At 44.8% G+C, this 16,939-nt stretch overlaps 1 protein-coding gene across 5 annotated transcripts in view; it reads left to right on the top strand.

Annotated features, from left to right (window-relative positions):
- Positions 1 to 16,939, top strand: part of LOC109644580 (echinoderm microtubule-associated protein-like 6) — a 40,919-nt gene that overhangs the window by 2,369 nt on the left and 21,611 nt on the right. For 4 of the 5 annotated variants that reach the window (XM_069538607.1, XM_069538605.1, XM_069538606.1 and 1 more), the window contains exons 1-8: positions 404 to 2,140; positions 10,594 to 10,753; positions 12,230 to 12,328; positions 12,487 to 12,555; positions 12,738 to 12,923; positions 13,088 to 13,223; positions 16,640 to 16,713; positions 16,784 to 16,911. In XM_069538607.1, the coding sequence (XP_069394708.1) occupies positions 1,944 to 2,140; positions 10,594 to 10,753; positions 12,230 to 12,328; positions 12,487 to 12,555; positions 12,738 to 12,923; positions 13,088 to 13,223; positions 16,640 to 16,713; positions 16,784 to 16,911 (1,049 nt within the window). In that variant the 5' untranslated portion in view covers positions 404 to 1,943. Of the gene's footprint in view, positions 1 to 403; positions 2,141 to 10,593; positions 10,754 to 12,229; positions 12,329 to 12,486; positions 12,556 to 12,737; positions 12,924 to 13,087; positions 13,224 to 16,639; positions 16,714 to 16,783; positions 16,912 to 16,939 lie in introns of those variants that run through there. The other variant, XM_069538604.1, reaches the window with a different exon arrangement.

Below are 16,939 nucleotides of genomic sequence, written 5' to 3'. Positions count from 1 at the left end.
CTGATTGATTTGATTCATTATTATGTTTGTTGTGCTTCTTACCTCCTGTGATTCTTAACCAGATGAATCAGAGCGGTCGAGCGCAGTGGAAAGTACCCTCTGAAAAGTACTGTAGTATTTTCCTGTACTGAAGTGAAGTATAGAAGTTGTGTTATTGTGTTTCTGTGTGAGGGAGAGTTTTGTTGGCTCTATGATTCTCTAACACCTCGACCTTAAAGAGCTCTGAGATAAAGTATGTAGAGCTTTGAGTCTGAATTCATTCATTGATTCTACTGAACATTTAGTTGATTAGATTCTAAACCTGAGTTTTCTGCTGGTTTGGCGCTTTCTCCTCCTCCTCCTGACTCAGAGGGCTTTTATTTTGTAGGGATGTCCTGTGGAAGCAGGGTGTTCTGTGTCTCTGAGCTTCTCTTGATGTTTCTGCTTCTCAGCCCGAAAAACAGCGAGAAACCCACAGTGATGAGACTCGGTGGTCAGGGAGGGTCTCCATCAGAGTCTGCAGCCCGGTGTCCTGACAGCTGAGTCTGTCTGTCTGTGGTCAGAGGGACAGCGGGGGGATGCTGTCCTCCCACCGGGAATCGGGACTCTCCTCTTCCCTCATCCGGCCGGGATGCTGCGGTCTGAGCCCGGGGCTTCTCCCCTCCTCTGCCCGCTGAAGTTGGATCATCTGCGGGGATTAAACATTGGTTTTTGTCGCTCCCTCTCTGGATCAGTCCCAGCGTCTCCCAGTGGAGAATAATCCGCCTGGTTTCAATTCTGTGGTTCTGGATTATTTCTCATCACGTCCCTGTGATTTTTACTCACGCACAGATTTGTGAATGGGTCCGCGAGCCGCCTCCCCGCGCCGCCGTGCGTTATTGCGCGCAGGGATGAAGTGAGCGCACCGGAGAAAAGAGAGAAAGCTCCCGTGCTGTAGTAACCATGGCTGGTCCCGAGGTCGAGGATTAGTGTGAGGGGGGATTATTTTCCAGGAGCAGAATCCTCCATCAGTTCGCTGGGTTTTCATTCAGTCTCTGCCTCTTTGGTTTCTGGACACGAGCAGAACTTTTCCACATGTGTCACAGTACTTTCTTTATTCCTGTTGCTGCATCATTTTATTTCATTTTCTGAAAACTGAGGATAGAAATATTATCTGTATCTGAAGGCGTCGTGAAACAGAGAATATTGCAGACTGAGGCATCTTTAAAATATCAGAAGGATAAACACAGAGAAGTCGGTCTCATGTTATGAATAATGAATATTTAATAGGCGACCACAAGGCTCAAACTATAACTTCACCATAGAGAACAATAAAAAGACTCAGAGTCTCTTGAGGAACATTGAAGTAAATTACACTCAAACCTCAGAAGGATCATAAAGCGTCGTGTCAGCAGAAATGACTCTGAGGTGAACGGTGACAGAGGATAATGGAAATGTGGAAATATTACAAGATAACTGACTGTGTGAGAAGTTTATTATAAACTTCAGATGATATTTCAGATATTTCTTTTTTTAAGCATCAGAACCACTAAAGAGCTTCCAGGCAGGTTTGTTAATGTTGGACTGGAGACGGACCAGTGTGAGTTTTCCAGAAAGAGATTGTAGGTTTAGTTTTTAAGGGAATTTAAAATCATGATAATCTATGTGAGGATACATTTTTCATCTCTTTCTATCTTGTTTGTTTGAGTTTGTTTGAGTTTGTCCTCTGAGGAAAAAGAAAAGAGGAGGAAACTCTACCTTTTCACTCATTAACCTTTAAAAGAAAATGACAAGTAATACTTGATTTTAACATTTAAACATGGAAATAACCAGAATAATCTGAAGAGAAGCAGCAACATCCACCAGGTTATTTGTAGAAGTGAAATACCAGTGAACTGATCAGAACCCTGTTCTTCTGGAGGATCTTGGACTCAAAGGAAGCATCAGGAGCGAGCCGGCGGACGCGGACCCTCAGATGAGTGACCATGTCGGACCGGAGCGCCCCGGGCTGCCGGCTCAGACTGGACTGGGTCTATGGGTACCGGGGCCACCAGTGCCGCAATAACCTGTACTACACGGCCGGGAAGGAGGTGGTGTACTTCGTGGCCGGGGTCGGCGTGGTTTACAACACCAGGGAGCACAGCCAGAGGTTTTACCTGGGACACAACGATGACATCATCAGGTAGGACTGCTGCCACACCTGGATGCTTGAGTTCAAACTATTCACTGGTGTGAAGTCATTTCAGCAGACGAATACTATTAAATACTCTAATACTCATCTCTTATGTGACAGTTTAAATATCATCATATCATTGCATCTCAAATATGATAATCACTCAAGTGTGTTACAAGTAGTGGAGCTAAAGCTGTGAGGTAACAGGAGGACGGTTCTTCCTCTGGGGAGCAGGACATCCATCAAGAGTCATCACTTCTCTGCAGTCAGGATGGAAACGTGTCCTGGTCATAGATGGAGGTTCAGGAGCTCACGTGAATCATGGCAGCGATAAAAAGCAGCAGAACTGTAAACATGGACGTTTGTAGTAGAGAAACTGAGAAACGGACTCGTCACATGGTTCCATCTCCAAAACTCTGAGGTCACTTTTTAATCATCGATGAGTTGAAAAACATCACTTTGAGCTCTGATTGCAGGTTTTCATCATAACGATCTGCAGTGTAATTACAATTTATCATAATGTCAGTGGAATAAATGAACCTCAGAGAAGTTTATTTGCTTCAGATCCAGTGCAGGTTAGTGAAAACAGAGAAACATTATCTTCAAATGTTCACACATCATTCTGAAAACTGAGCTTCGGGAGAAAATGTTTTTCTTTACAAATTATAGATTTGATTGTTTTTTGTTTATATATTTAAACTCTAATTAAACATTAAGCAAACACCCAGCACCTTAAATCCGGGATTCTCTGATAATGATATAATTCAGCTTCTGTTTCTCAATCGGGAACAATACTGAGAGACAGCTTTGAATCTTTTTAGCCTCTTGTAGCTCTTAGTTTTTGCAGCAGCACAATTCGACTTTGTGTTTCCAGCAGTAAACAGCAGCTGAAGTGGTGGAGACCAAACACAGAGATATGAGAGAGGCTGCTCTGGACTTAGGTTCATCACGCCACACGAACACGCCACACGTTGTGTCAGCAAAGTTTGATGCTGAACTACGTTTCTGTTCTGCTAATGCTAATGTAGCAAATAGCATCTTTAACTTCATTTCTAAACTTCGTTGTTCCTCGAGCTGTGCACTGCAGGTTAAAGGTGTGAATCACTATTTACCTTTTAATTCATTTTCACTGACGATGTCGTCGTCGTCGAAGCAAAGGGAGAAAGAAATTAAAGCAAATAGAGGAGGAAGATGTTTCACCGAGGTCACGGTCACACACAAGCTCGTACACGTGCTAACACGCTCAAACACACACACACACACCTGGTGTATTCCACACTAAACAGCCCAATGAGTCATCAGAGCAGCCGGCGTGTTTGGACAGTTTATACATCAGGCCAGTCAGCTGCTGTGTGTGTGTGTGTGTGTGTGTGTGTGTGTGTGTGTGTGTGTGTGTGTGTGTGTGTGTGTGTGTGTGTGTGTGTGTGTGTGTGTGTGTGTGTGTGTGTGTGTGTGTGTGTGTGTGTGTGTGAGAGACACTAATTGAAAAGCTGGATGCTGCCTCGGTCGCTCGTGCTCTCTGATGGAAGTGTTAGATTTGTGTTTGTGCCAGATCATCCCTCACAGCTGACTGCGGGTTCACAGTCTGTGCTGGAGCCAGATTCATTGGACAGAGTTCTGTAACTTCTGTAGATTCATGTAAACCGCTGATTCTCTGCCGAGTCCACGTGATCTCAGCTGCACATCGTGATAGTTTGAGGCTTCGCTCGTTACCATTTAAATCCACTAGTTCTGGTTTTTATATCAGTCAAGTATGAGTCACGAAATATTATCTGGGAAATGAGATTTTCAGATCCACTGCAGCGTTCAGGTCGGCCATCTTTGAAATGTTGTTCTGTTTTCAGCGATGGAGACACAGACATTGGAACAGACTTCGTATCGGTGGGATTTGCGCTGTTAGAACTGTAGCTGCACGGAAATATCACCGTCTCTGGTCCAGTGTGGTGCAGAAGCCTTTTCATCACCACCGTCACCATGGAAATCTGCCACACACCATTACACTGTGATGGATGGTGATGAATTCTGGTCCCAGTTCCGAGTGGGAAGAAAGAAAACCTCAACCAGAACAGTTTAACGCTCTAACTCCTCCGGCCTCTCACTGATTCTGCTTTTTTAACCAGTGAAGCGTGTTTGTGTGAATCACCAGTTTGTTTCATTCAAACAGCAGCTGCTCCCAGCGATGGATTAACTTTATGAAGAGTTTCATGGTCACAGCGATGACTGTTAAAGATATTCTTTAGTTGTCGTGTTTTATTGCAAAGACTGATTTACTTATTGAACACAGACTTATCTACAATCAACCTGGTGACCGTGATTCATAGTTTGAGACTTGAGAAAACTGAATGATCCTATAAAATATGAATTTGTAGGATTAGAAATAAAAGACTTGGACGTTGAGTTTTCTCACCGTCAGCGTTTTTCTGGTTTTAAATCAGTTTGTGCAGCTCAGTGTGTTGAAAGCTCTGAATCATAACTGCTCTCTCTTCTCTCTCCGAGCCTGATGGATCACTTCAGTAATTGCGAGCTCCATGTTGACGCATTAAATCCATGTTGAGTTTTTCTGAAGGGCAGAGAGTGGGACTGCCTTTTTCTTTCATTGGTTCTTTCATAGCCGAGCCCTACCGGGGGGCATTCGGCCTTTATGCTTGTCTCGCGGCGCGGCGTCGGGCTGCTGCTGAATAGCGGCGATTATCATGGCAGCTGTAAAGAGCTGGAGTTTCCAGCTCACTTCAGATCTGTTCACTTTACGCTCTCTTCAGTTAAATCCTCTCAGCGGCTCATGGACCTCGTCTACTCTATGTGGTCAGAGTTCTACGTCATTTCATCGAATACACATTCTTAATTGAATCCAGATCATTTTGAATCCTCTTAAACTTTGTGGTTTGGATTTAAAAATACGATTTAAACGCTGATTCCTGATCAGAAATGATGAACAAGTACCTGTCTGACATTTTGTTGGCCCAACGATCCGACTCGGCCTTTGCTCCCATCATTATTACTGTGAGTGATGGATGTTTACGCTCAGAGGTGATGAATGAGGCTGAAGGATGTGTTTCACTTTCTATTCTCAGTTCATCAGTACTCTCTCTCTCTCTCTCTCTTTCTGTCGTCCTCTGTCTCTTCTTTCTTTCCTCTCCTGTCCCACTTCCTTCTGGTCGCCTGCAGGCAGAACCTGACCGACTAACACACACGCTCAGGAGGAAGTAAACCAAACCAAACAACCTCATTATAGTTGTGTTGTTTTGTTGGTGTTTGTGCTCGACAGTGTCAAACGAACCAGTCGAGAAAAAGCTCAGGGAGAGAGAAGCTGATGGGGACGAGTTGTAGTTCAGGTCAGTGACGGTTTCTATTTTCCACCAGAGAATATTTATATTTTAAAGTCTCCTACGTTGTCTTTGTGTGACAGTAGAGAAGTATCTGAGAACACTGGTGCTCTCGGCTCAGTGAAAAGAAGAATTAGTTTTGGAAAACTTGTAGATCTCCAGAGAAAAAACACTGATCTCCCAGGTCACACACACACACACACACAAAGCACTGCTGATGGTGTCTATGCTGCAGAGACTTGTTTGACACGCAGATCCCCCAAGAGACACAATGCTGTGGAAACATAGAACACACATATTTACATATACACAACACACACAGACAACTGTTTGTGTTTCCAGCTGCAGAGAGTTGGTTGACATGACACGATCACCCAAGAGACACAACACACATACAACACAGACACAGACACACACAGACAGAGTGGGCTGCTCTGTAATGATTCCCTGTTGAGTTGTTCACTGACACGAGTGAGAGTTTCATCCAGTTTTTTTAAAATGTATTTTAATTCAAATGACCCCAAAGAACTGAGTTTGTGTTGATGAGAGACTGAGAGAGATTCATCACTGCAGCGGAATTATGAAGCATGAAATTAGATTTTAGTTCTGAAACAGGAATAAAGATAGAAACTTCTCTAGATAGATAGATAGATAGATAGATAGATTTATTTATAACCAGTCAGTCAGGCTCAGTAAATTGAGTTTTGGGTCATTTAGATTAGAAATACAGCTGCCGGTTTGATTAAATGCGTCACACAACATAATGAATTTACAGTTTAACAACTAACTGTGTTACTGTTAAACAGCCTGGTTTTCCCCGTGATTTGAATCCAGTGTGTCACTGCTGGTTGAGGGAGCGTCGGACTTTATGCATCAATTAACACCGAGAGTAGAGAGGCTGTGACCCGCAGGCTCATCATCATCCTCGTCTTCATCCTCATCTTCAGCGACCACAAAACCAGTTCTTCCAGAAGCACTAATTACAGAGCTGAGGCTGACCAGCAGGGCCCCCAGGGGCCTGGAGTGTGTGTGTGTGTGTGTGTGTGGGGGAGTCGTCTGAAGCTCATATCACTCTCACCGGGAGCTCATTGGCTGAGCTGTTGAAGAAGGGGGCTGGCATCATTGTTGTCATCGCTGTGAGCAGCTTGGGCAGCAGTGGTGCGTAGCGCTCAGTGATGCATTGTTGTGTGAAGGATGTTGTGTGAGCGAAAGTCAAGTAAAGTTTGCAGCGAGCCAGAAATCGGGACAGAAGCTGAAGTCACGCTGGTGTAGCTGGGAACAGATCTGAGCAGTGTTGTGTTCAGAACATTGACTGTGGATGAACATGAACCACACGAGAGCTCCTGAACTCAAACCTGTCGGTGTTCACACTCTGCTCGCTGTCTCGGTGTCACACCAGTTTTTCTGCACATTTTCAACATGAGCATCTATTTGCGTCGCCTGGTGTGAATTTAAGATTATATAGTTACACACGCCCTCTGTGGGTGAAATAGAACATTACCTCTTTGCATGATAACGTTTTTTGTTAATCCTCGTTTATTCAGGGAAGCTTCACTAAGAGCTGAGCTTTTTTTTTTGCAGGATTACTCTGTCGTTCAGTGACACACATTCCCACCTGGTCTGATCTGCTGCCACTGAGCTGCTCTACCGGAGCCGCAGAGGTCAAAGGCCTTGCTCAAGGGAACCTCAGGGGCGGTAATGAAAAAAATGGAACAGGAGACTTTTCACCTTATCTGTCCAGATTCATCCACTGGGGATCGATCGGTGACCTTGTGGTCACAAGCCAACTCCTCGGACTTAATGGCAGCAAGGCTGAGAAGACCCTGCTGCTGAGAACTTTAGATCTTTGGAAAACACTCAGATTGGAAAATGCATGGATGGTGAACCCCCCACCCTCTCAAAGTGTTTCAGTAACAGACAGTGGTCGTTTCCCAGAGGTCGTGTTCAAGTGTTGTGGACGAGGTCTCAACTCAGAAATCTCAATTTCACTGGGACAAAGTAGTGATGGTTATAACTCCAGCTTCTCTGATGAGTCCAGAACGATTCATTGACACCTTTTGACTGAGGACTTTCTCAGTTTCATGCAAAGTTGTTGCAGGAAAGCAGAGGAATGAATTCCTTGAAGCCTAGTTTATTACAGATACTTGCTTTTTGACAGAGTGTGTTAATGGCAGCATTGAGCAGCACAGGCCTGGTGGCTCTGTGGATTCACAGCTCACTGGTCTTTATTAAGCTGATGACTAAGAAATTATCTGTCCAGCATCCCACCGCCAATCTGCCCCACAGCCACGAATGTTCCCACGATCTGCTGGCACTTGAACGCACTGAAACACACACTTTTCCTACACACAGATTTACTCAAACGCACACACGCCCCTCGGGGTGTTATGTCACTCTTCAGCGCAATTCTGAAAAGGTCTGAAAAGTGAATTTAAGCTACTTACAGTGAAGTGATAGGAATAAGGACAGAGCGAGAGACTGAACTCCTTATCATGACTTGAAATGACTTTATTTTAGGAAGATGTCCTCTCCTCACGATTTATTAGACGTCTTATCCACGTCTCTTGAGGAAGCAGACACCCAGCAGCAACCTCTTAGGCGACTGTAAAAAATAAATATTCCCACACATTTCTCCACACGGCAGCTTCCATTGAGAAACATCGCCAGAGAGCATGAGAGCTTCCTCTTGAACGCACTGATTCCGAGCAGCGTTCCTCGTCTCACGCAGCCAAACCGCTCCCCGCATCATTTCCCTCAAAGCCACGATCAGAATCGCTGCAGCTGAAAGTGGAGCAGGACACTTTTCTCATGGTTTACAGCTTTTACAGTTTGCATGCAGTTTGTTCACACTAACACATTTTCAGACATTTCAAACAAATCAGTAATATTTGTCAAACCGTGCTGCAACTGCACGTTCGATGGTTCGATCGCTCAAATGAAAACTGCTTGTACAGAATCAAATGCTGACTTTTCCCTTGAAATAAAGTTTATTCCAACTCACTGACTCGCAAAGTTTCAAAAGTTCCACCATCGTGGATAATTCTTCTTTGTGTCGTCTCACACACACACACACACACACACACACACACAAAGAGGATCCTTCCTCTTTGCTTTTTATAGAAGCTGCCCCGATTTCACCACCTGCTATAAATAAATGTCTGTTTTTTCTGAAGCTGCCGGTAAAAGCAGAACAAGCCTCGTCAGCTACGGTAGCATGTAGCACCGAGGAGGTCAGAGGTCACAGTGTGTTGTGACTCTGTACTGATGGTGGAAGATTCAGAGACAAAGAAAGAGTCAATTTATTATTCATTTGGCATTTTCAATATTCATCGGATAATGTGTTGTCATTCCAGTTTAATTGGCTCGATTAAAGTGTGTGTGTGTGTGTGTGCGTGTGTGTGTGCGTGTGTGTGTGCGTGTGTGTGTGTGTGCGTGTGTGTGTGTGGGTGTGTGTGTGGGTGTTTGATCTGCAGGAGACAGACGCTGTTGTTCGTTCACTGTTTTAGGGAACATGACAGATTCAGACAGAAGATGCAGCTTCAGCTTCAGGTGACTCAGTTTGTTTTGTTTGAATGTCTGAACTGTCGTCTCCACGGAAACGTTCAAGCGTTTGAACATATAAAACAACCCCTTATTTAAAGAACCGTTTGTACTAATATAAAATGTATAGACTGTATAAATAACATATTGTATTTAATCCTCAACTAACGGCTCCATCTCCATCTGCTGATGTGGGTTCGTCTCTGCAGGTAAATCATCTATAAATCACACTGTTGGCTCAGAGGGAAGATCTGTTTTTAGCAGGCAGGGAAATCACTGCGGCTTCTATAAATAACCGAGAGGGAATCCGTGTGTGTGTGTGTGTGTGTGTGTGAGTGTGAGAGACCTCTGACTGGTGTGGTTTCAACAAACTGATGACGGTTTGTCATGGACGGAGAGAAGATGCAGAAAGTTGAGTGGAAACAGACAAAAGAAAAATTAGAGAATTTAAAACTTAGTCAGTGAAAAGAAGAGAAATAAGAAAAGGAGCCGAGTAAGAACGAGCAGCGAGTCAGAGGAAGAAGTTTCTATTGTTTACAACTAAACACAGAGTAAACAAAGATGGACGATGCATTTCCACCTCCGCAGCGTTTCCTATGAATATCTGAACTGTGGCTGATGCAGTTTGCCGTGTGCTCCATCTCACGCTCGTGAGAGCGACCATCGTGGGCGACCACGTGCACCCCCACTATCACCATAGGTTGAATTATATCCGTGGGAAAGAGAGAGGGAGAGAAGTGGATCAGACCAGTTGAATAAATAAATAAACACAGACAAACACATGAGCTCCTTGACGGAGGTGATTCCAGTGTCAATAAAATCACGTGTGATCAATAAGAGACAGAGGAAGTGGATCAGGTGTGTGTGACCTTGACTCTACGGTTGTTGTGCTCAGTCCTCGGCTCCCGTGCCCTTGGCGATGTGGTCACCATGGCAACCCCGGCAGCTTGCAGGCTCATTGGCTGGCAGGTTGAAGAGGAGACTGGATGTCGAAGGGTGTGTGTGTGTGTGTGTGTGTGTGTGTCTGTGTGCACGTAAGCAGACATCATCACTGAGATCAATTGAGCTCTGTGGCTGACACACCTGTTCTATTTCTGTTCTGCTTTATTCCTTACACACACACACACACACACACCTGTGACTCTTCAGGTTTACGTTCTCTCTGTCTCAGAATTTAAAAACATACGATGACGTGTTTCTCAACACACACTTCAAGTGTCAGGCGTCTTTAAACCATCAACAGAGCGAAGAGGAGAGGTGTGTGTCTGTGTGTGTTTGTGTGTGTGTGTGTTTATAAAAGTTATTTAAGGAACACTTGTTTTACTCTTATTTATTTATAGATCTGTTCTGTTTGAGTTCACAGACACAGAAGAGAAGAGAATAAAATATCATCAGATAAATAAATAAATATATTAGATCAGATTTTCATTTGAAGCCTTATGACAAGTTTTTTAAGTACAACACAAAAGCAGTGTTAAAATGTATTTGTTGAACCATCCCTCTCTCACTCTCTCTCTCCTCTCGTCTCTCTATCCCTCGTCTCCCTATCTGTATCTCCCCCCCATCACTCCGCTGTCTCCCCCTCCTCCCCCCTCTCAGCCTGGCGTTGCACCCGGAGCGCTCCCTGGTGGCGACGGGTCAGGTGGGGAAGGATCCCTACGTGTGTGTGTGGGACTCCTTCACCGTCCAGACTGTGTCCCTGCTCCGTGACGGACACACGCACGGCATCGCCTGCCTCGCGTTCAGTTCTGATGGACAGGTGACACACACACACACACACACACACACACACACACAGACACAGAGCATGATAAATGATGCATGATCAGAATGTGTGTCAGAGTTTTTGTCATTAAAGGACATCAACATAAAGGTCATAGAAGAATAGAGCTACACACACACACACACACACAGCAGGTCAAAAGACGGGGGAGGACAGCAGGATGGTAATAATATGATGATGATGATGATGATGATGATGGTTATTCATCACGTTGGTTCCATAACTTCAATTACCTGTAACTACAGACTGTGAATGAAGATGGACGACTCGTCTTCCTCCCTCTATCCAGAAGTGAAAGTAAAATGTCCCCGACACGAACGCTGCCATCTTGTCCTGGTGATGTCGTTTGGAGTCTCAGCCAATCAGGAGTCGATCTCAGCTGTCAGTCGTGACGTCTCAGCTCATTTTTACATCATCAGATAACTCATCACAAACATTTATTTAACTCCTCTTCTTCACAGTCGGGGTCTTTGCCTGTGTCGGCCTCTGGAGAAGTTTAGTTTGATTGGCACGTTGAGGGGGAGAAGGACTCGTTTAGAAGATGACGTCGTGTTAAGCTGACAGATGTGACGCTGCCTCCGAGTCACTGTGACTCAACCTGTTTGTTGATGTTTACACCGAGTCACAGATTTACAACATTTACCAACAGCTTCTCCTCCCATCACTCGACAGAGGACGTCAGTGATGGTTGTACTGTCCCGAATTACACCGGAGCTTCATTTCTGGATAGAGGGCGGATCTGTAGACGCATTGTCTCACACTGTAAATGTAAATCCTGTCCTGGGAAACCAGGAGTTTTCATTCAAGGAGCCACCATTTATTACTTTGTGATCATTTTTCTTCCTGATTTTTGTATTCGGACCCAAAAAGTGGGACCTGAACTTTCATAAATTAACTTCACGAACGATCCTGGTGTTGCTGCGTCTGCAGTTTGAGCCTCTGGCCTGAATTTTGGCTGCAATGACTTAACGACTCGGAGTAAATCAGAGTAAACACAGGATCAATAAAATAATCATAAATCTAACTTAATAAATCGAGTGCTCTGGCTTTGGGTGCAAAAGATTTATTTGTGAGTTGGACGACAGAGTCAGAATATTCGTCTGGACCTGGAACGTTTTACAGTTTCTGCACCGACGCTGCTTCACCTCGGAGAAACTTTGATTTGTGTTCGAATGAATCCTGGGACACGTCGGCCTCAGGAGGATCCGCCCATCGGAGGATCCGCCCATCGGAGGATCCGCCCATCGGAGCCCTCGTTGCTCAGGATTGAAAGGACGCTTTTGTCGGCCATGTTTGAAAATTGTGATGTTCATGACATAACCTATTTCCTGCAATTTGATTGGTTGGCAGAGGAGTTCCGCCCTGAGGAGTCATTCTAGTTATTTATGGTTTTTATGACTTTTTTTTCATCTCTCTCTCTCTCTCTCTCTCTCTCTCTCTCTCTCTCTGTAGCGGTTATCCTCGGTCGGCCTGGATGCCAAGAACACAGTGTGTATCTGGGAGTGGAAGCGAGGAAAGATCCTGGCTACAGCCACCGGACACTCGGACAGGGTCAGCGAGTGTGTGTGTGTGTGTTACACTGACTGTTTGTGTGTGTGTGTGTGTGTGTGTGTGTGTGTGTGTGTGTGTGTTACACTGTGTGTGTGTGTGTGTGTTACACTGACTGTGTGTGTGTGTGTGTGTGCTTTATCGTCTCTCCTGTCCTTCAGATCTTCGACGTCTGCTGGGATCCGTTTCAACAACACCGTCTGGTGAGCTGCGGAGTCAAACACATCAAGGTAACACACAATGGACACACAAATGAACTCATACACACCTGAGCGGGGGTGGGGTGGGTTTGAATGGTCTGAATTTGCAGCTGAGGCTCATGGGTATTGTAGTGTTTCGAGCCCTCCACCACACTAATGGGAAACTCAGCGACGTCCTGAGCATTTTGACTCCTCTCGTCTCTCTGCTGCAGTTCTGGTCTCTGTGCGGAAACTCGCTCACTGCAAAGAGAGGGATTTTCGGGAAGACGGGCGACCTGCAGACCATCCTGTGCGTGGCGTCTGCTAAAGATGACATCACGTACTCTGGCGCGCTCAATGGGGACATTTACGTCTGGAAGGGACTCAGCCTGATACGAACCATTCAGGCCGCTCACGGGGTGAGACTCAAACCTGCTGAGGAGGCAGGAGACCTACAGCACAGATATGACCTTTATACAGATACACATGATTACTACTAATTACCAATACTGACAGTGAGTGTGTGTGTGTGTGTGTGTGTGTGTGTGTGTGTGTGTGTGTGTGTGTGTGTGTGTGTTTGCAGGCTGGAATCTTCAGCATGTATTCCTGTGAGGAAGGTTTCGCCACAGGAGGCAGAGACGGCTGCATGCGACTGTGGGATGTCGACTTCAAACCAATCACCAAGATCGACCTGCGGGAGGCGGAGCAAGGATACAAAGGTACGCTGCCGACCGGACGATGTCTCACCAGACAAACACTAGAACCACGCGTTACCGGAAAGGTTCACGTATTAATCGTGTTTCTGTCTCGATCATGACTTCAGTGTTTTCATTCTGCCTTGTTCACTTCTAAACTCTGACGTACGATGGTGTTTTCAGAGACACGTCGCAGATTCACAACAGGTGGAGATAAAAGTATTCACCCGTTTCCTGGAGGAAGGACGGAGAAGTGTGTCGTACAAAGACATGAACTTTAAATCAGCATCTGTGAAAGACCTTTAAAAAAGCAGAGACCTCTCCTGTTAATGAGAGCGGTGGCCTTTCAGTCTCTGTAACCTCTAACAGACTCTGACCTGCTGTTTAAACCTTAATGTCAGTCCTTGTTTAAAGGAGCAAAACTTAACTTTCACATCGTGATTCATTTTCAAACCTCAGGAATCAGTAGTTTAAGTTTTCACTCTGAGTCTGAAGCTTCATGTGTTTGTTCTATAGTTTTATTTGATCCGTTAGTTTTAGTCTCACATTGTAATTTAGGGACAAAATGATTTTGTCTGACAAACGTACGTCCTGTCGTCATCACCTATATGGGCGGAGTCTATCTATACTTGACTCTGATTGGTTTGTAGACGGCGTCTGACATGGCGTTGGTCTGTTGGACCGTTGGTCTGGACCACTGCATCTGCGTTGTGTTTGTCTGCCAGAGGAGTCCAGAGTGATTTGTATCCACGTTTTTTACGATCCACATTTTAGATCTTTTGGAGGAAAGAATGAAAAGGAGAGAAAAGGGTCATTTCTCGAAGGTTTTGAAACCTCACTCTGTTTTTGAAAAAGTGCACCTTCTTTTCAATCGCTGTCTTCTTTTGAAGAGAAGTCTGTCATCCTGCCTCTTCTCTGAAAAGAAGCTTTTACAAAACGAGTGGAGCAGAGTTGTGAAAGTTTGTCATCTTCTGTCTTCAGCTGGGGGACAGGAACCAACCTAATTTTGTAAAAAGCCTGGAGGAGGTGAATGTCTTTGTTCCTTTGGGAGAAGAGAGGTGAACCATCAAACCCTGGCCTCTTTTGATTCCCCTCTATGAAGATTTAGAAAAGAAGAGATGAAATGACGGAGGTAACAGCTTCATCCTCTCTGCTCCCTGTTGGAGTTTGGGGTTGGCCTCATTTTGGGAAAGTTAGAGATTTAACTTTGCCTCTCAAAGTATTTTATTGACGCTGGTAAATGTTATTCACCAACACATTCTAATAAGGTCATCCTCGAGTCCAAAGTGAATTCTGCCAGATTAGTTGAGATTCCTCAAGTTGTTCTGAGGTTATCATGTTCACAGGAGACAAATGGACACACAGACACACCATAAACATAATGCTCAGTTATAACGTCACTCCAGCTGTTTTCAGTCCTGCACTGAAGTCATGGACATGTTCCTGAAACGTTCTGGAGGTTCTGTATGTGAGACTTTGTGCTGTGAACAAGAGCACTGATCCTTCCACTGCAGAATGTGTTCGTCCTGTCTCCTGCTGATCTACTCCGGCTGCTGACAAACAGACACATGGTGGAGATCATTACCTCAGCAGAGTTGGTAAAAAGATTCACTTTGAGAAATCAACCACTTCTCATTTATTCATGGAGTCACTCTCAGATTGTTTGCTGATATTTCAACTCACCGATCGTTAGAAGCTGAAAACACGAGGCAGAATATTAAAAAGCAGAGTGAGAACCATCTGTGTTGAAGTGATCTTGTTAGTGTGAATCTTTCTCCAGGCTATTAGAAAACCTCCTCCCTCTTCTCTCACAGTAATGAACACTTATCCTGAGTTTTTCACAAAAATCCTGCAATTATTTCCAATTTGCTTCATAGACTCATGTGTTATCAGGTTGTTTTAGCTCGTGCGCCTCCAGGGAGGAGTTCTTAACAAAGTTAGGGGAAACATCACACGCTGAGTCATGGCATCAGCGACAGCAGACGCTCTAATTGGCGAGTGCTGCGCTGCTGAGCCGCTCTGCTAATTAGGTTTTATATTCTTGGGGAACAGGAGTGTTTTAGAGCTGGAAGGAGCCGAGAACAAAAGTTAATTCTCTCCTCCTGTTCTCGCTCGTCGTTTGATGTGTTACCTCCTTATGTTACTGGTTAGAAGTTAAACTCTCGCTGCTTGAAAAGATCCAGACCTTCACATCTGAATCCTCTGTCTCTGTAAATAAAAGCTGGAAACGATTTCCTTTTGATAAAAGATTTTAAGACAAAAGAAGTAAGAACCTGCAGCAGTTCCAGCTGGTGAAGCCTAAAGAAGTCAGAATATCTCAAAACAGTGGTGATATTAAACATTACCACTTTCCAATGGTTTCCTGTGTGAGGAATCAGACTCCACTGTTTTCAAGACTTAATTTGATTCTTCAGCTGCCTCAGAAAATCAAGTGGGTGTCTTCCAAACATCTGCTGCACACCAGAGGATTTTCAAATATTAAGTTATTTTAAAAACCTTTGAGACCAGAGACAGACCAGCCCTGAAAACCCAACGCCCCCACAACGGCCGGAAAGAGTGAATCAAACACAGAGTCTGATTATCCTCTAGTGTGGGACCAGCTACCGTATGTTAGCATTCGTGAATCAGCAGGAAACAAGAGCTGCAGTTTTCACTTTTCTTTGACCTTGATAGAAAACGTTGAGCTCATGAAAAGATGTGAAGTAGAATTCTTTGAAGAAACTTTCTTTCAACCAAAATGTATTAATAACACATAAGAGACAGTGAGAAGCTTGATGCTGTTGTCTCGAGTGAATTTCCTGTTCAAAGCAGAATCCCACTTCCTGTACGTTTTTAACTGTGAGTGTAGCTCAGGACGGTGGAGGTCAGTGGAATGATTCACAGTGATATTTCCAGTTCATTACCTGAGTTAATGAATCTGAAACGCCTCCTCGTCAATACTCATCGACCTGAGGTCGTCTGTCCACATCTCTGTTTCCTGCCCTGTCTCGTTCTTTTGCTTCAGTCTTGTTCCAGCTGGATTTAATCTCCTCTGATCAATAACACATCTTCTTCTCCCCGTCTCTCTTTTCCCACTATCTTCTTCCAGCTCCTTTACTCCTCAGATTTTTGTCCTCCTTTTTCATCCTTTCATTTATTTGTGTCCCAACATTAATGTTGACGTTCCACCGTGAGCCTACCGAACATCTTCAGCGCCATGAATCTTGATTAGAACGATGTCTGGAACTTCTTCCTTAGGTGTCAAACAACCTGGAAGACCATCAAATCCCCGCAAGAAACTTTTTAAAGAACAAATTGGCTGCGACCTCTTCAGCGGCTGATATACTTCTACCTTCTCAGTGACCTTTCCGAAGATCCTTAGAAACTCCTGGAGGACCGTCAGAGCTTTCTCACAGCATCAATAATCTCTGAAACAGTTCTTTCTCCTCTTCCTCGCCCAGATCTGTCTATTCGTAGCGTCTGCTGGCGAGCCGACCGGATCCTGGCAGGAACGCAGGACAGCGAGATCTTTGAGGTGAGGAAGAAACTAACGGGGAACACAAACACAGTTTAGAGGTTTGGACTGATAACGTGTCTGTGTCCAGGTGATGGTGAGGGACCGGGACAAGCCGCTTCTGATCATGCAAGGACACAGCGAGGGCGAGCTCTGGGCGCTGGACGTTCACCCCAAAAAACCTCTGGCTGTCACCGGCAGTGACGACCGCTCCGTCAGGTTAGCACAGGTCAACAGGACGGCTGCA

This window comes from Paralichthys olivaceus, chromosome 14 (assembly GCF_024713975.1).
Source record: "Paralichthys olivaceus isolate ysfri-2021 chromosome 14, ASM2471397v2, whole genome shotgun sequence".
Taxonomy (NCBI): Eukaryota; Metazoa; Chordata; class Actinopteri; order Pleuronectiformes; family Paralichthyidae; genus Paralichthys; species Paralichthys olivaceus.
The sequence above is the reverse complement of the archived record's forward strand: the minus strand, read 5'-3'. Positions and strand labels throughout refer to the sequence as shown.